Source organism: Eptatretus burgeri, chromosome 2 (assembly GCF_056783735.1).
Source record: "Eptatretus burgeri isolate ZD-2024b chromosome 2, Ebu_testis_v1, whole genome shotgun sequence".
Classification (NCBI taxonomy): Eukaryota; Metazoa; Chordata; class Myxini; order Myxiniformes; family Myxinidae; genus Eptatretus; species Eptatretus burgeri.
In genome coordinates this window covers 117,458,774-117,485,715 of record NC_140962.1, presented here as the reverse complement: position 1 = coordinate 117,485,715, position 26,942 = coordinate 117,458,774, and the positions used below count along the sequence as shown (strand labels likewise).

The window sequence follows — 26,942 nt, the reverse complement described above, 5'->3', positions numbered from 1 at the left end:
TTGATTGTTTTCAGAGCTCAACCAAGGTTATATAACTCGGTCACATGTCACTATGTCCCACCAATAAGAACCAATAGCAATGCCAGAGGGGTAGGGGGCACGCGCCCTACCCTAAAACATGCCGAGGGGACGTGCCCCCTATATGTCAGCTTGATGCCTTTTTTGAATTTTGCCATTCTGAATGGTGCAGATTTTTGCTTTTGTGTGGGCCCTTTTGCCATAAACAACTAGCGACTGCTTCAGATTTTGTGTGAAGAAGGTGCCCTTCTTACCCACGGAATTCCCCCAAAGAAATGATTGCTTATTTGAACAAGCCTGATTTTTCTTGATACTTTTTCTACAGTTGCATTTTTCAGCCCTCACGTGAAAAGTTTGATGTTTCCTTACTACACTTGTGTTTTTTTTCACAGGATGGACCGACTGAAAAGAAGGCTGAAACGTGACTACCCTCAGCTATGATTCCTCACACCATTCAGGTGAAACAAATGTCAGATGGTATTCTGTGAAAACTTGTAGGCAAGTGATATCATCGGGCAAATTCCCTCATAATAAACTGAAACTGAGACTGATACTGGCACAGAAGCTGAGAGTGACACTGATAACATACCGCCGTCTCAGCAGACTCGTAAAGAATATACAAGAACTCTTTTAAGCGCAGGTATACTAATTCAGCATGCAATTAAGGACACACATGATGTCGGTGACCCATGACCTCCAACATCCAGCTGCCTAGGTGTCGATGCTGCTGAGTCATGTGTGCCTGTTGAAGTTTACAATTAAGGCCTAAGTCACATTTGCTCTACGGTGGCCGTACGCCCTCTGAATTGACAGAAACGTGCGGCGGCCGCAGAGTTTCTGCGGTGGCCTCAGGGTGGCCCTACGCCATATGGCTATATTTTACAGGCTGTAAGGTCACCGTGGAATTGTAACGCAGAGTTATAACTTTTTTCATTTCTACGTTCGCCGTAGCAATTCGACAAGCCGGAAAAAAAAAATGGTAAAAAAAATAATAAAAATTAACCCATTCGTTACCGTCTGTCTGGCCGCACGTTCGCCTTAGGGCCCCCCTGCGGTCCCCATGCGGTCGCCTTGCGGGCACCTTGCATCTGCCTTGAAAATTATATGACCGCCGCAGGAACGCCCTAAGGTCACTGTGTGACATCAAATCAGACCGTACGGCAACCCCACGTTTTCGGTCTCCACAATTTATAAATACGCCGTGCAACTCCCCGAAAAATAAAAACATATGTGACTGCTACATTGTGTGACCGTGGAGATACTGTGGCCGCCGTATAATTGCTAGTGGCCGTAGATTTTGGCGACCCCACAGCCGCCGTGGCAAATGTGACCTAGGCCTTAGCGAACCGCCGAGTCACGGAATTATCCGTGCGCGACGGCCTGCGATTCCGGAGAGTCTGGTGGGAACCCGAGATTGCTTCCTTTGTGAGTGGTCTTCTCACCCGGCCCCCAGCCACAACAAGATATATATATATATATATATATATATATATATATATATATATATATATATATATATATATATATATATATATATATATATATATATAATACAAGTACAGGACTCTGTATAAACATCATCTAAAAGCCAGGTTCTCAAATGCACATCGCCGATGCACTGTCACGTACCGACATCCAAGATGATTCAGTTGACAAGGCCTTTGTGTCATACATGGAGTTCATGCGTGTTCCCTCCCTCCAATGGATGTTAAACTGGGCGTCTCACCTGCCAGCATTAGTTGATGGATATAAGAGATCCCACGGTGTTATTGACGAAGAGTCGGCTGAACAAATTACAAATTATTGCTCCAATCCACTAGGAGGACTGCATCAACGGCACAGTCATACTCCCAGAAATGATGCAACCAGCATCTGCTGGGTTAGGATGCCAACATGCATTTGCCATTCAAATGAAAGGGAGTTGTGTGCTGAGATTCTCGTTAGTTCTCGTGTACATTAATACAATGTGGAGAAGTGAATTCTGCAAGGCTGTTCGTATAATGGCTACACCTGTGTACCCACATCTCTCCGAACTCCCAGTATTTTGCGTAGCAATGATGTATGTGCCCCTTTTGGGGTTCACAAGGGGAACTTCGAAAGAATGCCCGCATACATGTGTGCATCGAACTGGGAGTCTGGGATTAGGTAGACTTGGTGCTGTAGGCACTCACTACTCACAATTAGGTTCAATTTCATGATGTCATTACCTTATAATAAAGTACTGTACCTGAAAGTGTAAATGGGAACGGAATTCAAAGTTCAAACCGTTTCGAATGGCGGGTCATTCGAAATGACGTGGGATGGGCGTGAGTAATTTGAACTTTGAACTTTGAAAAAAACAACTTTTACAGAAATATATGCGGAATCAGAAGATTGTTGATCCTGTAGATTCTTCCGTTCTTTGTGAAATTGACACCTTTGATGGGGTATGTGGGAGAGACAGTGCAAGCTCCTCTCCTTGCATTTCCAGTGATGATCTAAAAGAGTCTTTAAAGGCCTCACTGTTGGGGTCTCGACATACGTGCTGTGGGTGAAGACTCTTCCAATCGGTGATGATCTTTGAACTAAAGAATCCTTTTTTATGATGTTTAGTCCTGCTCCTCTGCTTTAAAAACTTCCATTCGTGACCTCTCATCCTGGGTTGGTATCTCGATCTCATTAACACAGCAATGAATGAATCTCAAGTCCGCATCACATATGTGCTTGGTTCATGAGAGCAAGATCAAAGCGAAATTTATGAAAACATAGACTGGTTTTATCTTCAACAAATCAGCTTCACTCTACCCTCCAAATATAGCTAACAAAACTCTCCAAATAGCTGACACGGTTTCACTTCATTGCTCGTCAAATAATAAGGATTCTGCTTTCTCGATGTAGCAAGTATGGTTTCCAGCAGCCAGAGAGAGCCCCCCGCCCCCCACGGCCTTTGGCATCATTCTTAAAAGAATGCACTTTTGCTGCACAACATCGCATTGTGAAACTGATGAAAGTCCAAATTATCTATGAGTTATCCTGTAAGTTTACCATGTCAAAAAGTGTTATCAACTGTTGTTGTGTCCAAAGTTACACACGCAACGCCCAGAATGCTTCAGCGAAGGAAATTTGCATAACATACTGGGACGACCAGGTTCTGGCACAGCAGCACTTCACCAAACGTTATGGGATTGGTGAGTTTTCCTGAGTTCGTTTTGTTGGTGATTTGATCATTTTACATCATGGCATCTTTGTGGCCAAGCTTGATGAACATTTTCATACCAGGTAAGTCGTTCATTGGGATCTCACAGGGGATTTGTTTTGTAAGGTACGCCGCGCGTATGAATAAAATAGGAGTTGCTTTGCTCGTTTCTGTACATTGGTATTCTGTCTTCGAGAAAGTGAAAAATAAACATCCTTTTTGTGTAAGTTTAACAAGGGAGTTCACTTTCGCGTCGCAGACAGGTTGGTTGTTCTTTCTCTATATTTTACTCTGCCGCCTCCTTTTTGTTCTTGCACCCTCTGCCCTCTCTTGGCTTTGTTACTCCCAGGTATCTGCAGGGTGTACATGGTGTGCCAGTAGCCCTCTTCTTGTTAAATTCCTGAAATCCAGACTTACTGCTCACCTCCACTCATTTGTTCATCTTTATTCTCACCTGTGGAACCAGTTTCCCCAACCTTTTCAGTCCCATTAATCCCTCCAGGGCTTCAAGACAGCTGTTCACTCCCAACTCAGGTCCCCCATCCATACTCACCATCCCTTCTACCTCCAAATGACCCCTTTTCCAAAAGCACTCCCTTTTCCCAGGTTATTGTGATTTTCTCCCGTCCCCCTCACCTCTTTCCGTTTGTTAGTTGTCGGTTGTTTGTTCCTTTTCTGTTTCATCCCCACTTTCCCCTTCCTCTTCTTGCTGTGTTTCATTCAGCTTGTGTGCAGCTTGTTCACCCCCATGTGTCCTTCTCTTCTTCCCCTTGATGTCACTTTCACTTCTACTCTGCTGTTGGTGTTTTCGCCTTTCCATTTTGTTCCCTTCCATTGTGCTCTATCTCTTCCACAAGCGTCGATCATGGATACAAAAAAAAGAGTAAAATGCAAAATCCTGCCATGAAAAGTCGTTGCTTCATTTGCAGCCTGGGGCTGCTTGGTTGCATCATTTTTCTGGAAGAGCGGCTGTGCTACTCACGCAGTGCCCACCGTTTCCAGGAAACTGGTACTCATTTTGCCAACTGCAGAAGGATGGCAGACTGACTCAACCCACTTTGTGTTATTCTACCAGAACGACAGGGGCTGACTCAAGACACAAAGATCTTAAGCCAACACCAGACTTATCAAGAAAAGTGAACAATGTGCGCGGTTGTCGTAAGATCGAGTCTCAGCAAGTTCTCAAGAGGTCCAGTAACTCTTGGCTAACCCTTGGAGGGATTAATTTATTAATCTCTTGATTAAATTAACCTCGTGTGTTTAGATAGTATGGGATTGAACGACGACATGTCATGCAATCGCTGTTGCTCAAATAAATTGGTCTAGTGCTGGTAAGTCATGGTACGTTAGCTCCAGCATGTCGTGTCTCTTGTGAATACTGTATATACTTTTGGGTGGTGGCCATCGATGCGACAACATCCACACGCTATTGTTTATCACAAGACTGTGAGAGAGAGAGAGAGAGAGAGAGAGAGAGTGGTCAAAGAACAATGCTGAACCATGTATTCAATCAACAGTGATTATAATATTTTGCTTAAAATACAGAAACATGAAAACAGACAAATAGATCGATTTTTCGATCTTGTCCTTCGCATACTGAAATGATGGTTTCTAAGGATACGGAGGACAGGTCTTCTCGCTGTGTCATACCTGGTGGATCCCAAAATTATCTTAGTCCTTCCGAGGGATGGAAATGGCTTCTTGTACATTGTGTTGGTCTCAGGCAAAGTGACTACAAATTATAGAACCCTAAGCAGTGCAGGGAATCTCATTTGTAGAGAAGCTGTGGAATGTTGATAACATCACACACTACCAGAGTTGTAGTTTTTAAAAACTTTTTTGAGCCAAAGGAAGTTCCAGGATGAGATCCTCCTCAACATCTTCATCGTGATCAGTCTTTGTTTTATGGTATCAAAGTCAAGGAAACGAGCAGACTTTGTGGAGCATACTTGTACTATTGTACAGGCTTATAATTGATTTGTTTAAACTCGTACTCCATTAGCATCTTGTGTACAATGCAGGACTCTCGAAATGATGTGTGCATCATTTTTTTTTCTATAAGTGCTGGGTTCTGCCTTCTGATTTACAGTATATATTCAGTCAGAGCACAAAATATATTTGGCCGACCTCCCCTGCCATACCCCCCCCCCCCAGCCCCATCCACCCCATCTCCACTCCACCATTCCTCCATGCCCCCCACTCACCTACAACCACAATTCTCCCCTTCTCTCACTCCTGGAGGAAGCAGGCATGCTCAATGATGCCTCTGCCCCTGCAGCGACGTGTGGTGAGTTGCACGTCATGCCAATCCACACGAGTATAGGAGATTGGGACCATACTCTGTGCAGAGCGTTGGTGCTGTTTAAGCAGTCTCCTTAGCTATTGGGCACAATCCTGGATGGGTCACCACTCCGACTCGGTATACCAGCATGTTGGCACTCATTTTTCCGACCTCAGAAGGATGACAGGTCGAGTTAACCCCACCTGGTACTAATTCAACAGATGAGCAGGATTTGAACTCGGGACCCTAGGATCCAAAGTCCACCACCCTAACCATTAAGTCAACACCAAGTATACAAGTGTATAGCATAACATTTAAATAAAATGTGGACGAGTTATGACAAAACTACATAGTTCCAAATGTGCTATCCGACACATTAAGGCAAAGTGAAAAGTGAAATGTATTGACTTGGTGTAAAATAAACAACAACAAAAAATTCGCTGCTTAACTGTCCCTTTTGCCATGACTCCCTTTTGCGATATCTCCCTTGCTGTGTAGACCATGATAGGCATCGTGTTCTTCATTGCCTTTATTGCTTCGTACTCTGTAATGTACAAAAGTCTAATGAGCTTTGTGTGCATGGATGAGGAAACACCCAATCTATCCAGGAGACCAAATACATCTGGGTTGGCCTCACAGATTTTTTTTACAGTCAACAAGCATGACGTTAACACAAAGTCCGTTACAATTAAAGTGTTTAAAAAACATTTTGATGCTCCTTGCTTTATCCTCCTCCGGACGTCCCGACTCTCCCGGACAGTAACAGATGCACTATCACAAGAATGGCATACACTGTTCTCTAAGGACATGTTCATGTCATTCAAATGTGTTAAAGACTGTGTTGTTAGGCTATGCCTGGTACTGGCTTAATGGTCCGGGAGGTGGGCTTGGGATCCGAGGATCCTGAGTTCAAATCCCACTCAGCTGTTGAATTAATACCAGGTGGGGTTAACTCGGCCTGTCATCCTTCCGAGGTCGGTAAACTGAGTACCAGCTTGCTGGTATACTGTGTCGGAGTGGCGACCCGTCCAGGATTGTGCCCAATAGCCAAGGAGACTGCTTAGGCAGCACCAACGCTCCGCACAGAGTATGGTCCCACTGGATGGATGGATGGTTCCGCTGGTTACATGTGCACGACTGACAAATGCACACCTTGTATCTGCATGCAATGTGTTAAAAAAAAAAGTTAAGTAGATGTCTTTAGACTTGCTTCTTAACAGCAGAATCAGCAAAGTTGAATCCCAAGGTCTGCTTCTTGCTCAGTGGAGATAGGTTGGTGGTCTCAGGTTTTCTTTGGCCTCGTTCCTCCATATTTCTCCAGCCTAGCCATGTCGAATGTGTTCTTACACAACACCATACCCAGTTACACTGCCCAGTTATAACCTGAACGCTTATGACCATTCCTTCACCCCTCTAATTTCTCTTTGACAGAACGGATTCCCTGGGTTTGTTGCTCTGTACGCCTCCCTCCAGTCTCTCAAGCATGCTGCCCATCGTCACCTCATGCTTTTTCCGACACCCACAACTTCTACTAATTTCCCAACTTGTTCACCACTTCCCCTTCCCAGTTTTCCTTCCTTACCCCTTTCATTTGTGCCACTCATGTCATGTTTTTCTTTCCCTGTTCCACATTGAGCCTCTGTCAACCTGTAAAACTGCTGCCCTCTGTTGTTCAGTTCCTTCATGAGGCCATTTCTTCATTAAATAGAAATGTAGGAGCAACACGAATGAGGGAAATGCAGATGGGAGGGGGTTAAAGGGAAAACGTTGAGAAATAAAGTGGAAAATGCAGAAACTGATCGAATTTTAAGAAAATAATCTGATGATAGATCACAACTACGATTTAGGAGGTTGGAGTATTAGAAAGTGCTTCAATGTTGGTAATTGGTGGAGTCAAAAGTTGCAGACTTATGGTCGTCATCATTACATCCTCCACCGAAGGTGGAGGTTATGTTTCACCCCTTTTTGGTGGGCGCTAGACTACCCTTATTATCAATTTTTCCGTCTGTTGGGTAGTCGCTAGAGTACCCTTATTTTCACTTTGTCCGTCCGTCTGTATGTATGTCTGTCTGTTTGTATGTAATGGCAAACTCTGGAGGCCAGAGGAGTCAACCGATTTTGATGAAACTTGACAGGTAGGTTCACACTAGGATCGAGTTCTATGCTTTTGAGTACCGTTGCTATGGACATTACTGTTGCCTAGCAACAGGACTTAGAAATATTTGAAAAATCATAAACTTATTTTTTCGAAAATCAAAAATTGGCTTCCAGGCTTTTATGTGCACTATAATCAACCTCTTTGTCAAAAAAATTCAGCCCGATCCGTCAAAAACTGTATGACTAGTATGCAATTATGTAGCGACCATCCATGTCGCCTACCGGCTTGTCTGTATGTAATGGACAGCTCTGGAGGCCAGAGAAGTCAACCGATTTTGATGAAACTTAACAGGTAGGTTCATACCACAATCTCGTTGTATGCTTTTGAGCACCGTTACTTAGCAACGGGACTTTGAAATTTTTGAAAAAAATCCTAAAAAAAAAGTTGATTTTTTTCGAAAATCAAAAAAATCGGCTTCCAGGCTTTTATGCGCACTATAATCAACTTCTTTGTCAAAAATTTTCAGCCCTATCCGTCAAAAACTGTATGACTAGTATGCAATTATGTAGCGACCACCCATGTCACCTACCGGCTTGTTTGTCTGTTGGGTCGCCGAAATAGGTGACCCTTATTGTCATTAATTCTGTCTGTTTGTTTGGATGTTTGTTCGTTTGTCATCAGCATAATTGGTAATAAACGTGGGCTGATTTTGACCAAACTCGGGTGGTAGGATCATCTTATGACCTCGTGCTTTGGAAATTGTGATGGTTGCTAGGGACGCTTTGGTTCCCTAGCAACAGCCGAAAAACCTTCAAAATAGGTACGTTCACGCGAAATCAATTCCGAAAGCCATTATCCCACGTAGGCTTATGAAATTTGGCATGCATCATCTACAGGTGATGCTCTACCAAATATATTACGATTTTTGTGATATATGGAATAGTTTACGTGCAGCGCCCCCTACAAATGGGGTATGCCCGGAAATTGGCAAAAATTGAAGGCCCCCTAGCGACCAGGTGAGTGCATCGATTGGAATGAAACTTTGCACGTTCATAGTACGCAAGGAGTACTACAACTTTGCCTCAGGACATATTGACCGATATTGCTTAGGTCAGGGGTCAAAGGGCAAAAATTGATAATATGCGAGAGCTGGAGGTGCCTTCGCGCCAAATGCTACTCCTCCTAGGGTTATGGTCGGATGGTCATGAAAATTCACACTAATCATCTGGAATACATTTTACACAAACAATCGAGCCGGATTTTCGATTTATATCTTTGTTCACCCACAGCACCCCCTCGAACTTTGGGGATTTCCGATATCAAACCGCATTTTCGGTACTTTTAATTCAAATTGATACGGAGTAGTTATCAGTAGATGGAACTCAATGAGATTTGGTATGCATAATCTTAAGGTGATTCTCTCTCTGCTATATGACATCCATTTTTTTCGATATCTTATAGTTTCCAAATGGTAACCCTCTCAACTTGGGTGTCCGAGGGCCATTGAGCATTCCCGCTGAAAATTCAAATTGCACTAGCTCCAAGACGGTTGAACCGAATCGAATGAATCTTTACATGCTTATGGAACGTAATGAGTACTACAACTTTGCTCATTTGCATAATGACCTATCTCGAGTAGGTCAGGGGTCAAAGGTCAATACATGCATTTTTTGGGCGAAATTACCATTCAAGGCACCCTTGGTCATACACGGATTAACCGATACGAATGAAAGTTCATAGGTACAGAGTACTCGATGAGTACTACAACTTTGCTTCAGTACCTGTTGACCTATCTCGGCTAAGTCAGGGGTCAAAGGTCAATGAGTGCATTGTAAAGGCAAAATGACCATTCAAAGCCCCCTTGCTCATAAATGGGTTAACCGATTCCATTGCAATTTCGTAAGTACTTAGTACTAGGTCAACTCAGATCAGGGGTCAAAGGTCATCGGATGCTCGGTGACCCATGACCTCCTACTGGCTTGTCTGTTTGTTGTGTGCAGGATATCTCAAAAAGCTGCAGACGGATCCGGATGAAATTTTGTGGGCAGGTTTGGTGTGCAACAAGGGCGAACTATTTCGATTTTGGTCAAGATCAGGATCCGGATACGACTACTAGAATTATTAAATTTTTAATGTGATTCTTCACCATTGAGAGATCGGGCCAAAAACGATATATAGCGCGATATCTCAAAAAATTTAATGGGCCCACATATGTTCTCGTGGATGTGGCATTACGTGGCGGAGGTTTGCGCTCTACTAAGTGCCCTTCGAGTTAGTAAAGTGGAGGTGCAAGTGAGAAAGGCGATGGGCAGAGCGAGGGGCGGAGCGAAGGGTGGAGCGAGTTTGCAGAAGGAAGGATGTGTCACGCAAATGATGCACAGGCAAAATCAGTGAGACGTGAGATTTGCTGGAGGGATGAGGCCGGTAAGTTGTCTGTGCAAGCCTTTACCTCCCTGACCATGCCCTCCCTGTTCCTGCGATTATATAACATGCAATATACATGATAACATGCAAGAGTAATGGCCAGACGAGCTGCAGCCGCTTGAAGCATCATATATATATATATATATATATATATATATATATATATATATATATATATATATATATATATATATATATATATATATATATATATATATATATATATATATGTATATGTACTGTATACACGTGCAGTTACTTGTACTTGGCGCACCCTATGTCGCTGTAAATGATCAAAGGAAACACAAAGGTTCTAAAAATTCCAAGGCGTTTAAATGTAGCATTTGCGCGAACATTCACTGGATATGAGTCATTCCAAGCATTTCGGAGAAAGTCTTCGGGTGTGTGTGTGTGTGTGTGTGTGTGTGTGTGTGTGTGTGTGTGTGTGTGTGTGTGTGTGTGTGTGTGTTTTTTTACACACATTTTTAAAATAATATTTGTTGCTTGCTGGGGCGGCACAGTGGAGCACATGGGAAATCCGTTAACCTGAGAGTTTCTGTATTTTGAATAAACTGCTCGATTCACTGTTAATAATACAATGGTTATCATACAATACAGAAATAAATAGTACAATGAACGTGCCAGGTGATGTACATGCAATCTGTGAGTTAAAGTGTGCATGATTTACTACTCAGTGAGTACAGGTATTGTTATATTTTATGGAATGTGCAATTAAGACTGTGAATATATCATAATACTGGACAGCAGTGTGACCACTCCTCATTTTCATAAATGCCAAGGTGAGCCGATGAGGGGAAAAAAAAAAAGCCAAGAATTCACAAGGTTTCAGAAAAGCGATGATAATAGAAAACCTATATACACACACACACACACACACACACACACACACACACACACACACACACACACACACACACACACACACACACACACACACACACACACACACACACACACACACACACACACACACACACACACACACACACACACACAAGCATTTAAAGGCCATTTTCCTCGCTAAAGCGGGGGTTAGCCTTGCGGGCCCCATGACGATCTTCTCCACTTTACCCTGTTTTCTGCATCTCCCCTTCTTAATCCCCTTGCCCACATTTCCTCTTCCACCACATTTAGCCAAGTTTTTCTCGGTCTTCCCCGTCCTCTACTTCCGACTACACTCATTTCCAACACTCCTCTCACCCAGTCACTTTCATCCTTCCTCAACACATGACCCAACCATCTCAACCTGTTTCTCTTCACAACATCCATCACAGACTCTATTCCCATCATCTTCCGCAAGTCATCATTTGTCTTCCTCTCTCTCAACGATACTCCACACATCCACCGAACCATTCGCATTTCCACCCTTTCCAGCCTTTGTTGCTGCTCCATGTTCAGTACCCATGTCTCACTCCCATAAATCATCGTACTCCTCACACATGTAGCATACACCTTTCCCTTCAGCTTCAACGACACTCCCCTCTTCGTCAGCACGCCACTCAGTTCCCGAAACTTCTTCCATGCACATCTCACTCTAGCAACCGTCGAAGAGTCTGATCCACCTTCTCCATTCAGAATGTCTCCGAGATAGCTAAATGTTTTCACCCCTTCCAGCTTCACACCATCTCCAAGATCCAACTCAACAATTCCTTCATCTGCTGCTCCCTCGATGCACACCTTACATTTGAATGTACCTGCCACACTGGTTAACGACCCTCTCACCCCACTACATTTTCGATGAACCCATTCAGCACACATTGTACACTGAATGGAGTTCACTCCGACACCCTTCCTGCACACAGCACACGGCCACTTCCCAGTCCTTTCCACCTCACCACATGCTTTACCACTTGCCATCACCTTCGTCTTTCCGATATTCACCTTGAAACCTTTTGCCTCCATACATTCCTTCCACTTGTTCATCTTCTCCTTCAGTCCATCCATACTCTCTGCAATCAACACCAGATCATCTGCATACAGCAGCTCCCACGGTAAACCCTCCTTTACCCTCCGAGCCAGCACCTCCATCACAACGACAAATAGAAGAGGACTTAGTACCGACCCCTGGTGCACTCCTACCCTCACCTCAAACTCACCGCTGTTCCCATCCTTCGTCCTTACAGCTGTGCGTGCTCTCTCGTACATGGCCATCACTACTCTGATCAACCATTCCTCCACTCCTAACTTCCTCAATGCCCATGCCATTACTTCGCGTGGAACCCTATCAAATGCTTTCTCCAGATCAACAAACCCAAAAAACAACTTCTTCCTCTTCTCCATGTACTTCTCCTGCAACTGCCTTACAATAAAAATTGCATCTGTCATTCCTCTTCCTGGCATAAATCCAAACTGCATTTCGTCAATCTTTACCTTCTTCCTTATCCTCTTCTCCAACACCCTTTCCAATACCTTCATTCCATGCTCCAATAACTTTATTGCTCTATAGGAGCCACAGTCCAGAGGGTCACCTTTCCCCTTGTACAGAGGGACGAGGGTACTCAGTTCCCAATCCACTGGAATGCGGCCTTCTTTCACCACCAGATTACAGATCTCTGTCATTCTCTTCACACCCCAACTTCCCACTGCCTTCAACATATCTCCCACAACTCCCGTCGGCCCTCCTGCTTTTCTACTCTTCATTGCTCTTATAGCTTCCTCAACTTCCTTCTCAGTTATCTTCTCTGCTGGTCCTAAAACTGGGTTACTCTCGATGTTGCTATCCCATTCATTTTCTACATTCAACAGCCTTTCCATATATCTCTTCCATCTTCCTTTAATTCCATCTGAATCCACAACAATTTGTCCCACTTCATCCTTCAAGCAACTCACCCCCATCACATCAAATCTCTCTCTCGCTATCTGCTTTGCAATCCTGAATACCGCTCTCTTACCCTCCTCCGAATCCAAGCGTTCTCCAAACATTTTCCTATGGGCCTCCTGCGCCTTTGCAACCTCTTTCTTTGCAGCCTTCTTGGCTTCCTTATAACTTTCATGTGCAGCCTCTTCTTCTTCCACCGTATCCTTTGCCTTTTGCCATTCCTTGAACTTGTTCCTCTTCTCTTCAATCGTCTTTCCAACTTCATCATCCCACCACCATGTTTCCGAGTGCCTCGGTGGTCCTTTTGTCCATCCACATACCTCACCAATGGCTCCCAATAGACTATCTTTCATTGACGCTCAACCACATCATCTTCAACCATACTCAGCCTCTCTCTTAATGCTTCCTTCACTGTCGCCTCTTTCAACCTCCACACCTTCATCCTCGGTTGGTACTTCACCCGCCGAATTCTCCGCGCACCTTTCACCCTTATATCGCAGACAACCAGGTGGTGCTGTGAAACAGTCTCCTCCCCTGGGATCACCTTTGTGTCCCGGAGGTTTCCCCTATCTTGCTGACGCACCATCAGGTAGTCAATGGTTGTTGTCAACCCACCTGACGTGTATGTAATGAGCTTATTATTCGCTTTCTGGAATTGAGTATTACAGAGCAACAAATCAGCTCCATCAGCAAACTCCAAGATCCTTTCACCTTCTCCATTTCTCACACCATATCCATAACCCCCATGGACTCCCTCAAAACCGTCTGGACTCCTTCCCACATGTCCATTCAAGTCTCCTCCAACCACAACAACTTCCTCATCTTTCACATTTTCCATCAACTTCTCCATCGCACACCAGAACATGTTCTTCTCTTCATCGCTTCGACCGACCTGCGGGGCATATCCCGAGATGACGTTCACCAAGAGATTTCCGATCACGATTCTCACCATCATCAACCTTTCACTCACTCTCGTCACACTCACTACACTGTCTACACACTCCTCAGAAAACATGACACCAACACCATGCACGCCTTCCGGGCACCCTTGCCACATAAACTTATACCTCTGCCCCTGCCTTCCCTTCACCATTCTCACACCACTTCCCTTCCACCGTGTCTCCTGCACACAACATATGACCACTCTTCTTCTGACCAATGTTTCAACCACTTCTCCAGATCTCCCTGTCATTGTCCCTACATTCCATGTACCAAACCTCAGAAACCGATCTCCACGTGGGGCATCAGACGATTGGTCATCATAAATGGAAAAATTTCCTCCCTTGCTTCGATTGGGTTCCCCACCTTGAGTTTTAACGAGAGGGGGTGAGGACCCCCACGCGGTACTTCGGGCTGTACCCTGCCCATCAGTTGTACTCATCATGGTTTCCTTTTGAGGCGATGTTTTTATGGCCGGATGCCCTTCCTGACGCCAACCCTTTTAGTCGCCTTTTACGACACGCAGGGATACGGTGTACCTATTCTGACCAGGGTACACACCGGATAATAGAAAACCTATACACCAAGAAAACCTATGGAAAACCAAGACATCAATGTGAACAACGAATAGCCAAGATCTTGTGAAAAAAGCCAAAGAGTGGTTCACACTGCTGGACAGTACATGAAACTCCTGAGATGGGATGAGACTTTTTATTTTTTTCAGAGCATTCATTGTGCTGATGCCAAAGCAGTTTCCTTGACGAGGGATATGCTGGGTTGGTTTGCCATTGCCTTCCCAGTGGTTATTCGAAGAAGGGATTTATTTGGAATCTGGCCAGGGTGAAGGACCCACAGCTCGCCTAATCCTTGCAGACACGGTGGGATCTTAATGTCCACCAACTAATAGTGCTAGACAGGAGCCCAGTTTAACGTCCATCTGACACCCTGCCTGTGAAACACACCATGATGGCAGCTTATACCTGTATTGGGATTCAAACGTGGGCTGCACTGCTCAGAGGCGAATACGCGAACCTCTATGGAAAGCTAAATGCTACAAGTAGAAAGTTTAAATGATGAGGTTGTATTGTCGTGTTCACTTACTGTGTTGGATTCAGCTGAGGACATGTATCTACTGATGCGTACCAATGGCTGAGAATGTGAACCCACAGTTTGGAGAGGTTCATTCCTGAAAGGGTTAAAACCTCCATTGAAGAATGGAGCTTATCTGTTGATCTGAGCAGTCAGAAAATTGATCAAGTTTTTAAATGTTAATGTAATTCTTTAAGAATGACAGTTACTGTTCAGTCAGTGATTTCAATAATATTGTGGTGAGGAACAGATTTAACATTAAAAAAAAAATACTGTTGTGTGTGCGAGCAGAAGTCAGGCAAAACTCTATGTCTCGGCCTCATCGTCTGCATCGTCGGTGTGCTCGCGATCGTACTGCCCCTCGCTCTGCTTCCACCTGTCGGTATGAAGGTTCTAATTTTCACCGAGAACTCTGCTCTTTATTTTCTCTCTGCAAGTTGGGTCAAAGTGATGCATATTTTGACGTCTGTTTGTTTTCATTGGTTTTTAGGGGGCACAGTAGAGTGAGTGGGGAATCCGTCAAAATATTTTGGCGTTAAAAATATAAAATTAAAAAATATTAAAATTATAAAAAAAATATCTAAAATTAAAAATAGAACAAAAAAAACATCAAATAAAAAATATGTATAAAATATATTTTAAAAAAAATTTGTTTATTTGATTGATGGTTCATTTAAGTCGTGCAAAGTCAAATGGACTTAGTAGATTATGCATGTGTAGGGTGTCTATGTACTCCTTCGCAATGTGGGGTCGCATTGTCCATTGGAAATAATTATGGAAACAAAGTAAGAACTGGGTATAAAATGGAAATATCACTTGATAGAATATTGCATTCATGTGCAAAAATGAAATTCTTCATCGCACAGTGCAGTCATGTGTTCATGTGGTACACTGTGATTGAATTCATGTAAGATTGTAGGTGATCAGAAAGTGCCTCACCTGAATCAGGACTACAAAAGTTTGAGGCGGTGATGGAATTGATGTGTAATGAACACACACACTATATATATATATATATATATATATATATATATATATATATATATATATATATATATATATATATATATATATATATATATATATATATATATATGTTGTTGTTCTGCTTTCGGCTACTCCCGTTAGGGGTCGCCATAGCGGATCATCCGTTATGATCCGCATACTGATTTGGCATAGGTTTTACGCCAGATACCCCTAATGACGCAACCCTGGTCGCCTCTTACGACACAGGGATAGTATTGTTATGGCTGTGGAAATTCGCAATACACCATAAAGGGTCCTTAGATCAGTTATGACGATAAGTAATTGTGTAGTTAGATTTCCCCACCGTTGTTTAGAGGTAATTTCCGTGTTCACCGGGCTGCGATCCTTTGAGATAGCCGTTTTTCTTATCTCTATCATTATTTTGGACAAATCATCCCCCAACAACCAAATCGCCACCACCAACAACGCCCCCAAACTACACCAAACCACCACCACCTTCGCCTCTTTGCCTCAACAACTCCACCCCGCAAACATCGCTTCACCACCATTCTCAAACGACGCCCGCCAGCAACCAAATCGCCACCACCAACACCCTTCCAAAACCACCGCAGCAAACTCCCACCTCCTCCGCCTTTCTACCACACATCGGGCCATGGGCTGTGAATGCGTTCCTTTTGCCTCGAAAAGCGGATCAGGAATGCTTCACGCCCCCTTTTCTTCAATCCAATGGCTGAGCATCAGGTGGCGTAGCCCCGCCTCCGAACCTGCTGTGATCCAGAAATTTGCATATACGCTCCTCCCTCGGCCTATATAAGCGTGAGCACAACACAGCTTGCTGCAGAAAAGTGGGAGCAGTGGAGCGTCGGCAGTGGAGTGGCAGCAGCAGTGTGGCAGTCAAGTCGAGTGCGGAGAGTGGCAGAAAAGTGGGAGCAGTGGAGTGGCAGCAGCAGTGTCGGCAGTCAAGTGTGTCGGTCGCGGCAGAAAAGTGGGAGCAGTGAAGTGGCAGCAGCAGTGCGTCGGGAGTCAAGTGTGTCAGTCGCGGCAGTCAAGTTTGGAGTCGGTGGAGTGGCAGTCGGGAGAAGTGGGAGACGGGGCAGTCAAGTCTGCAGTGTGTCGGTGTCGGCAGTCTGGAGAATCGGGAGACGGGGCAGTCAAGTCGAGTGCAGTATCGGCGGGGCAGTCAAGTCGGGAGACGTAGCTCGAAGCCGACGGGAAAGGCAGACGGGGAGCGCCGGAGAGAGCTCACCGGCCACGTCAGGGGCACGAAGCCAGGCACAGCTACGCTGACATCGCGGCTTGCCCGCCATCGCGACACGAGGGCGCGGGTAAGACCCTTCGGTCTCGTGGACCTGGCCGCTCATCCAGGTTCCACGCGCATTAGGCCCACGGGCCCAGTCTGACTCCCTTGTCTATGAGGGGGTCTTTTCTTGCTTTTTCTTTGAATTTGTGTTGTGGCGCCGAGTCCCGTAAGTAAAACCGTATAAGTGACTGTACATAATTGCTCATAGACCGTCGTAGCACCTTTTGCTTTGCTTTTGTTCTGTATACGTGCATGTTAGTGTTTTGCATTCCTGACTGCCTATGTGCTTGTATAATAAATGTATCCGTGTGCAATAAATGTGCTTGTTGAACTGTTCCCCGTTTCGTTGCGTCCTTTCCTTTGTTTGAAAGTTCCATCTTGCATCACGGAAGGAATTGGTTGAGGGGTGTAAGCACCCGGTAAATAATCACGTCCGTCGGAGCCGGCGATAACACAGCTCCTTATCACTGAAGCACGGAACGGATGGCTTAAGCGGTTCGTGTCCTAGGCTGGCCAGCGGCGAGGTATGATCGCCCGGTTAACTACCCGCACAGGTACTTAGGTAGGTCGAGTTTGGTGAACAACCCTATCCTGCGCGGGTGGCCGAATGGCACATTTGTGGTGGGGTCGAAAGACCCACCCGTGACTAGCTCCTGGCAGTAGTTCCAAGGAGGGTCACGACTGAGTTGTCTGTTCGGTGAGCGACGCGGTCGCGATTTGAGTTACGTGGCCGGGCGGACCAAAATTCGAAACAGTATATTTGAATGTATGTATATATATATATATATATATATATATATATATATATATATATATATATATATATATATATATATATATATATATATGTATGTATGAGCCTGGTGTTGGCGTAGTGGTTAGGGCAGCGGCTTGGGATCCAAAAGGTCCTGAGTTCAAGCCCCGTTGGGCCACTGAATTAATACACCAGGGGGTTGACAGCCTGTCATCCTTCCGAGGTCGGCGAAATGAGTACCAGTATACTGGGCCGGTGTATACCCCGGTTAAAATAGGTGTACCATATCCCTGTGTCGTAAGAGGCGACCAGGGTTGCGTCAGGAAGGGCATCCGGCGTAAAACATGTGCCAAATCACTATGCAGATCATATGGATGATCCGCTGTGGCGACCCCTAACGGGATCAGCCGAAAGAAGAAGAAGATATATATATATATATATATATATATATATATATATATATATATATATATATATATATATATATATATATATATATATATGTATATATGTGTATGTATATATGAAAAAACAAAAGAGAGAAAGATGAGGTGGGGTTATATGCTGCTTACTGACCAAACACACACACAAAACAAACTCATGTGAGAACAGCTGTACATACGATGACACAACATAGTTTATAATGTAATCCGCTGGCACATCTGCAAAAACTTTGATGGCCCAGCTCCAGAAAAAAAGTAATCACTGAAAACATGGAAGTACCAACCGCTCACATACAAACTAATGATCCCATCGGGCGTGAACATCGAAAACAAAGCATGGTGACTAGATATCATAATTAGGTACAATAAAAAGAGAAGAAGACATTGCTGATTGGGGTGTTTATATCAGTCAATTTTGGACTAAACGATGCAGAAATCAAGAAAATGACCAAATACCAAGACCTCAAGAATGAAGTGAGAAGATCCTGGAACTTGAAGAATGCCAAAGTTGTACCAGTGATGGCTGGACCTACAGGAATGATGACAAAGAACCTCACAGAGATATTAAACATAGGAGCAGTACCCCTGGGTGCTCACCTGGTAGCGGCTGGATAAGATAACCAGGCAACCACTGGAAAGCATGGATAACCCACAAAATATATAACGGAGAAGAAAGTAAATACCTATGGATTTTTTTTTAATGCCATGAATAAACCTTGGTACATCACGGGTGATATCGGTTGTGGTCAAGTTTCATCGAAATTGTGTGAGACCCTGGAGTTTGAGTGAATGAACCTCCTGAAGAGGATTGTTAAGAAAATAGATGGGGAGGAGGTTTGTCAGATGGTCCTTTCGGAGAGAGATAGTGAGAGTGTGAAATTTTCCAGGATTGAAAGACATTCAAAGTGTTTGAGCAGTTTGCGATTTATTTTTTTCCAACGTCTGAAGAGAGGGAAGAGGCTGCAGCCCGCCTGTCTGAAGGATGAGGGATGTCACGGCAAAGGGTAAAGTCATCAGCAAACAGATATAGAGGATTTCCCAGTGAGTCAGAGAGATTGTTGATGAAGATCAGGAATAGGACTGGGCCCAGAACACTGCCTTGGGGCATTCCAGCCTTGACAGGGAGAGGAGATGAAAGGATTCTGTTGAGTGTCACAATCGGCTGTGAGAGGAGAGGAAGTCAGTTAGCAATGTGTGGAGTTGGCCTGGGATGCCATAGGCGGAGAGGTTGGGGAGTGAGGCAGAATGCCATACTGTATCAAATGCATGAGATGCACTACATAGCCAAAATATGTGGACACTCCTTCAAATTAGTGGATTCGGCTATTTCAGCCGCATCCATTTCTGACAGGTGTATAAAATCAAGCACACAGCCATGCAATCTCCATAGACAAACATTGGCAGTTGAAATGGGCCATACTGAAAAGCTCAGTGACCTTCAACGTGGCACCATCACAGGATGCCACCTTTCCAACAAGTCAGTTCATCAAATTTCTGCCCCGCTGGAGCTGCTACGGTCAACTGTAAGTGCTGTTATTGTGAAATGGAAACATCTAAGAGCAACAACAGCTGAGCCATGAAGTGTTAGGCCACACAAGCTCACAGAACGGGACCGCTGAGTGCTGAAGCACGTAGCGTGGAAAAATGGTCTGTGGTCGGTTGTAACACTCACTACCGAGTTCCAAACTGACTCCGGAAACAACGTTAGCACAAACACTGTTTGTTGAGAGCTTAATGAAATGGGTTTCCACGGCGGAGCAGTCGCACACAAGCCTAAGATCACTATGCGCAATGCCAAGCGTCAGCTAAAGAGGTGTGAAGCTCACCGCCATTGGACTTTGGAAAAGTGGAAACGTGTTCTCTGGAGTGATGAATCACGCTTCACCATCTGGCAGTCCAACAGATGAACCTGGATTTGGCGGATGCCAGGAGAACATTACCTGTCCGAATGCATAGTGACAAATGTAAAGTTAGGTGAAGGAGGAATAATGGTGTGGGGCTGTTTTTCATGGTTCAGGTGAGGCTCCTTAGTTCCAGTGAAGGGAAGTCTTAACGCTACAGCATACAATGGCATTCTCGACGATTCTGTGCTTCCAACTTTGTGGCAACAGTTTAGGGAAGGCCCTTTCCTGTTTCAGCATGGCAATGCCCTCATGCACAAAGCGAGGTCCATACAGAAATAGTTTGTCGATATCGATGTGGAAGAATTTGACTGGCCTGCACAGAACCCTGACTTCAACCCCATCAAACACCTTTGGGATGAATTGGAATGCTAACTGCAAGCCAGACCTAATCGCCCAACATCAGTGGCTGACCTCACTTTTTCTCTTGTGGCTGAATGGAAGAAAATCCCCACAGGAATGTTGCAGCATCTCGTGGAAAGCTTTCCCAGAAGAGTGGAGGCTGTTATAGCAGCAAGGGGGGGGGGACTCAATGTTAATGGCCATGATTTTGGAATGAGATGTTGGACGAGCAGGTGTCCACATACTTTTGACCATGTAGTGTATGTCCAGACAGGCAGCCCTGATCTCATGTCTGACATTGAGAGCCTCCATCCATTGTCGGGTGAGTTGAAGCAGCATGTTTAAGGTGAGGTGACCAGATCTGAAACCAAATTGATGATTTGAGATGAGGTTGTTGGAGAAGAGGAAATATATCATATTAACTGCAATTTTGGATTCCATGACCTTGCTGATGATTGAAAGTAAGCTGTTAGGTCTGTAGTGAAGGGGATCAGTTTTTGCACCTTTTTAAAATGGTGCAGTGATGTTGGTGGATATCAAGGCAGATAGAAGATGACCTATTGCAAATGACAGGGTGAAAATGGCAGAGAGAGGAAGCGCAAGAACAGCAGAGCTGGTTTTATGGACATGTGAGCTAATGCTGTCTGGTCCAGTTGCAAACAGAGTCGAGGGTTAAAAGAACCTTCTCCACCTTCTCAGGTGCAAAAGACACAGAGTCCAGGAACAGTTGAGTACGAAAGGGGAGGATAGTTACTGAGAGTGAGGGGTTTGTGACACAAGACTTGGAGGCAATTGAGGGATTCAGCCTTCTCACAAGCAGAGTTGGCTGTGGTGCCACTTTAAGTGAGGGAAGGGATAGAAGGGGGAGCGTACACCAGAGACAGACTTGACAAGGCACCACCAGGTTTTAGAGGAGGGCAAAAAGTTTGAAAATTCATTCTTGAGGTTGGATATATGTTGTTGTCCTGCTCCCCTGAAAATGGACACACACTTGTTGTGGACTTTTTGGAAAGCACTGAGATTGTCTTCAGTCGGATTTGCCTTCCATGAAGAGAAAGCAAGTTGTTTCAGAGCAACTGCCTCACCACAAGATTCAGTGTACCATTGGCAGGAAGAAGGGTAGGATAATTGAAGGTGAGATGGGATGAATCTGTATGTGAGAGACAGAGACAGCGAGAGAGACAACCACAGTTTTCAAGCAATCGTTTTGAATTTTTTTGAGTGTGTAGTTGACTGGCCAAGGACAGCAATGCTAAATCCGAATTCGGATCCGGATCTGAGAATTATAAGTGATTCTTCATCATTGCGAGATTGGGATAAAAATGATATCTAGCACATCTCAAAAGGTTATGGATGGATTCACACAAAACTTGGTGCACTGGTAGGGAGTGCGACTTGGAAGAACTGATTCAATTTCGGTGAAGATATGAATCCAGATCTGCACCCAAGAATTATTTACTTTTTAACTGATTCTTCAACATTGAGAGATGGGGCTAAAAATGACATTGCATGATATCTCAAAAACTTGAGGACGGATTCGGAGGGAATTTGGTGGGCAGGTTTGGTGTGTGACAAGAACTAATTGTTTCGATTTTGGTGAAGGATTCGAAAAATTTTCAGGTGATTCTTCACACCATTGAGAGATGGTCAGTCGATTTTGTTAAAAGTTGTGGATGACTTGTGGCCAAAAACTATGAAGAGCATGTTATCTCTAAAAGTTGTGGATGACTTGTGACAAAATGAGGTGGAAGAGTCGGTTGGGTGACAAGAAGAAGCCGATTCGATTTTGGTTAGGTCCAGAATCAGATTTGACCTATCAGTGGCATACAAAATGTAAACTATTCAGCCTGGTGGAGGAATGTTCTCCACGGAGTGCCGTTCTGTTTCGCCAAGTTGTCACTCCATGAGTAACTTTTCATTCTGTCTGTTTGTCTGTTTGTCATTCGCCAACAAGTTACAATTCTAAACCGATTGTCATGAAACTTTACCAAGTTGTAGAATGCAATGCCATCTCCACTTATGGCTTGCAGATTTCCTCTCCTGTCCCAGTCAACGTGTGGCCCGAAATGGAGTTCTTTCATCCCCTCTTCCTGTGCAGGCTGGAGTTCCTCAAGGGAGCATTCTGGGCCCTGTTCTTTTTCTGGTTTTCATCAAAGATCTCTACGACTCTCTGGAAAATCCTCCTAATCACTTTTCTGGTTACTCCACCCTCTGCCGTACCATCTGTCATCCCTCAGACCGGCAAGCAGCAACTTCTTTGCTCACTGCAGATCTGGATAAAATCACAAACTGGTGCAACACGTGGAACATGTCTTTCAATACGGCAAATCTCACACTCTCACTATGTCTCTCCGAAAGGTATGTTTGGAAACTCCCCAATCCACTTTCTCAACAATCGTCTGGAAGAAGTCCTTTCTTTCAAGATTCTGGGTCTCACTATCTGCCATGATCTTTTCCTGGGAAAGCCACATTTCCAACCTGGTCTCCAAAGCCAGTCAAAAAAAAAAGGAAAAAAAAAAAGGAATCTCAACTGAGAAGCCTATTGATTTTGAGGTCAAAGGGCATCTAGTGCTCAGATCAGGGAGCATGCGCTGGAACAATGCGTCACTGCGTCCACTTTCTGCCGGTACTCCAGGGGAATCCCTCTGGTCATCCCCCAGGCACATGCCTGGCCAATCCCCATCTCCTTGATATGCTGAGCAACCTGCTGCAACCACGAGGCATGTGATCGGGCCATTGGCCTCCTCCACTCACGAGGCTCCCTCGCTGAGATAATCTGTTGAGCAGGATCAGTGTCAGAAAAATGAGCCACATGTCCATACAGCCGCAGCTGGCGCTCACGGACAATACAGGTAACAAATCTCATTTGAGTCTCTCTTAGCAACCGCTTGCTGGACACAAAGTCTGGCCAGCGATAGCAAAGGATTCTCTGAAGAGACCTGGTACCAAAGGAATTAAATCTCCATCTGAGATCTCTGGTGACAGTCCAAGTCTCACATCCACAGAGCAAGACTGGAAGCAACAAGGACCTGAAGACTTGGACTTTCGTCCTCGTGCACAGGTACTAGCAACACCACACCCCATGATCCAGTGAATCCATGACTTCCTAGGCCCGACCAAGACGTCTGTTGACCTCTGGTTCACAGCCAGCAGAGACGTAAATATCACTGCCAAGGTAACTGAATCTCTCCGTGACCTCAACATCCTCACCACAAACAAGTACAGACAGAATTGCAGCATCCAATATGTCAGGGAAAGCCTGGATCTAAGTTTTGACCCAGGAAACCCATAATCCCAGCGGCTCCAACTCTTCATTTAGAATCTCGAGGGCCCCCAAAAGGATATCCAGAGTCCCCGCAAAGATGACTGCATCATCTGTAAAATAAAGGTCAGATTTCTTGACATTCCTAAACGTTGCATCGTAGCTTGAACTCTCCAACATCCTCCCCAGAATTCAGTCCATACAAATGCTGAAAAGTGTGTGGGCCAGTACACACCCCTGGCGAACTCCAGTAAGGACTGGAAATAAGTCAGAGATTGTACCACGACATCTCGCAGCACTCTCAGTACCAGAGTAGAGTTCAGACATCAGATCGATCTGTTTTGGTGGCACCCCACGAAGGCCAAGAATCCTCCAGAGGGCATCCCAATTCACTGAATCAAACGCTTTACAGAGATCAACATAGGCTGCAAGCAGCCCCTGCCGAAACTCTCGTCTGCATTCGGTGAGGACCCGGAGAGCAAGGATACAGTCAATCATTGACCTCTTTGGTGTAAAGCCTGACTGCTCTGGACGCTGGTGCTCAAGCAGATGGTGGTGAACCCTATCAAGAATTATCCGAGCAAAGTCTTTGCCCGGCACTGAGAGCAGCGTCACTCCTCGGTGGTTGTTGCAGTCTTGGCGGTCACCCTTCCCTTCCCAGAGAGGGACAACAAGGCCCCGCTTCCAGTCAGTTGGGATGATGCCTGTGTTCCAGGCAGAGCACAAAACTGCATGCAACGACACGAGTACAGCATTTCCACCAGCCTTGAGAAGTTCAGCATGGATGCCACAGATCCCAGGAGCTTTATCCCATTTCAACCGGTTCACCACAGCCTGTGTTTCCACAAATGAAGGTGGACCACAGTTGATTGGAGTGTCAGCAATCGGGATTGTCACACCCCTGACATCCAACTCCACAGCTGGTGGATCAGCCTGGTACAGCCGCTCAAAGTCACTGGCACACTTCGGACTCCTCTGTCAAGAGTCCACCACCCTCTGCCCTAACTGCAGTACATTGCGGGATGGTCTTGGATGAACATAATGCGTGAATTCTCCTGTAAGCAGGACGAGAATCACATGACCACAGGTGATGCTCTTCCCCCTCAGAGATTCCTCGCACATAGGCCTCCTTGTCCACCCTTGGTACAAGTACAGTTTTACACCTCAGCTCCTTGAATAGCTCTGCTCTGCGATTCAGCCTGGCCCTGTGTCTGGTCAATGGTATCCAGTGTCCCCTGAGAGACAAAATTCTTCTTCGCCCTCTGGTGAGTTCCAAGACATCTTCCGGCAATATCAAGGATGGTGGTCTTGAAGGCACTCCACAACTCTTCATGATCCTCCAAAGCACTCTGACCCCCCCTCCCCCCAATCTCCACTCAACCTGTTTGCAAACTCCTCTGCTACCCCCTCATCCTTGAGGTTGCCCAAATCCAGCCGAGCCTGGCATGGTACCATTCTCCTGGATTTAAGCTGCAACTTCATAGTTGCTACAACAAGCCTGTGGTCAGTATTGAGGAACTGAGCACTCTGGTAGACCCAGCAGTTCTGGATCATCCTCCAGCGACCCATCAATGAGCACATGGTCAATCTCCTTTGCCACACCACCAGCGTTGGAATACCAAGTCCAGCGATGAGCTTGTGGGCGCTGAAACCATGAATCAGCCACCCTAAGTCCATGACTTCTTGCAAAGTCAAGGAACTTAGTGCTATTCTCTTTCATAGTTCCTGACCCATGGGGACCAACACATGTTTCATAACCATCCCTATCAGTTCCAGTCGATGCATTGAAATCCCCCAAGACGAGAAGTGTATCTCGTCTGTGGTACTGATCAACCACAGATTCGAGCGTGGCGTAGAATGCATCCTTCACAGTGAGATCACTCGCTTCAGTCAGAGCATATACAGAGACCAGGGAAACGACACCCAAGAAGTCATGAATCCTTTGTCTCATAATACACTCGTTGACCGGTGTTACCTCAATTATCATTGGAGTCAGCTTATTGGATGCAGCTACAGCAACTCCTTGGGCATGGTAACCATGAGAGCAACGAGACCAATAGTAGGTGTAATCACCCGCCATGATCTCGCCGCAATCCAGTCTCTGAACCTCAGAGAGTGCTGCAATACCGATGTCCAAATGCTTGAGCTCAGATGATAACAGACAGGTGATCATCCTCTCTTAGGGATAGAACATTCCAGGCACCCAACCGAGGGGACTGTCTCAGGTTAACCCAAGGGGACGCTGCCTGGTTGACAACACCTCAGCACCACCCCGACACACACTGTCGCAATCTGACCCGGGAAGGTTACCCCATGGTTTCCCTCCTATCATCAAAGAATGGGGGTCCCGAAGGCTTTGCTCCAATCCCGTCTTCCGGTGAGCTGCCCTGGGTATGGCAGCTGCACAGGAGGTGCTCCCACGGAGTGGGTTTTCGATCAACTTTCTAAAATTGAGGTCAACTTTCTAAATTCGTCATTTTTCATTCGATTGACTTGAAATTTGAACAGGATTTGCATATTGCGTCACTGAATTGGGAAACTACTTTTTGAGGTCAAAAGTTCAATGGTCAATTCATGGTCAAACTTCTAAAATCATCATATTTCATCTGATGAAGTTGAAAATTAAGCAGCAATTACAGAGTGCATCACCGAATTTGAAAACGTACTACATTTGAGGTCAGAATGTCAAAGGTCAACTCAAGGTCAAACTTCTAAAATCATCAATTTCAATCTGAAAAATAATCATTTTTCATCCGATTAACCTGAGCTTTGATTAAGATTCTCAATTTTAATCTTGATGAAATGGACAATTTGATGTATCCATCGCAACCGTTGGGGAGAGAGAGAGGTGAATTTTGCAAGTATCGTGCTTTGCATGACGTCTTTTTCTTGTTTGTTTGTTTGTTTGAGTGGGGTTTGATTTTGAGTTTTAAACATAATCTAGCAGTTTCACCCGATACTGGGACGTTACCTGTTTTTTTTTGCAGCCAACTGTGGTTGCAGAAAGGCAAGAAGTTGCCAACTTCACAGACACTGCTTAAAACTTTCTCAAGATGTATTTTCTACATAATGTTGCATTTTCTCTTGGAA

The 26,942-nt window shown here is 45.0% G+C and overlaps 1 protein-coding gene across 6 annotated transcripts in view; it reads left to right on the top strand.

Moving 5' to 3' along the window:
* The first annotated feature begins 440 nt into the window (after positions 1 to 440).
* LOC147032905 (dipeptidyl peptidase 4-like) overlaps positions 441 to 26,942 on the top strand; it is a 162,731-nt gene continuing 136,229 nt past the window's right edge. For 3 of the 6 annotated variants that reach the window (XM_085870929.1, XM_085870931.1, XM_085870926.1), the window contains exons 1-2: positions 441 to 476; positions 15,155 to 15,245. In XM_085870929.1, the coding sequence (XP_085727055.1) occupies positions 456 to 476; positions 15,155 to 15,245 (112 nt within the window). In that variant the 5' untranslated portion in view covers positions 441 to 455. Of the gene's footprint in view, positions 477 to 3,066; positions 3,186 to 3,244; positions 3,277 to 9,900; positions 9,997 to 15,154; positions 15,246 to 26,942 lie in introns of those variants that run through there. The other 3 variants (XM_085870927.1, XM_085870932.1, XM_085870928.1) reach the window with 3 other exon arrangements.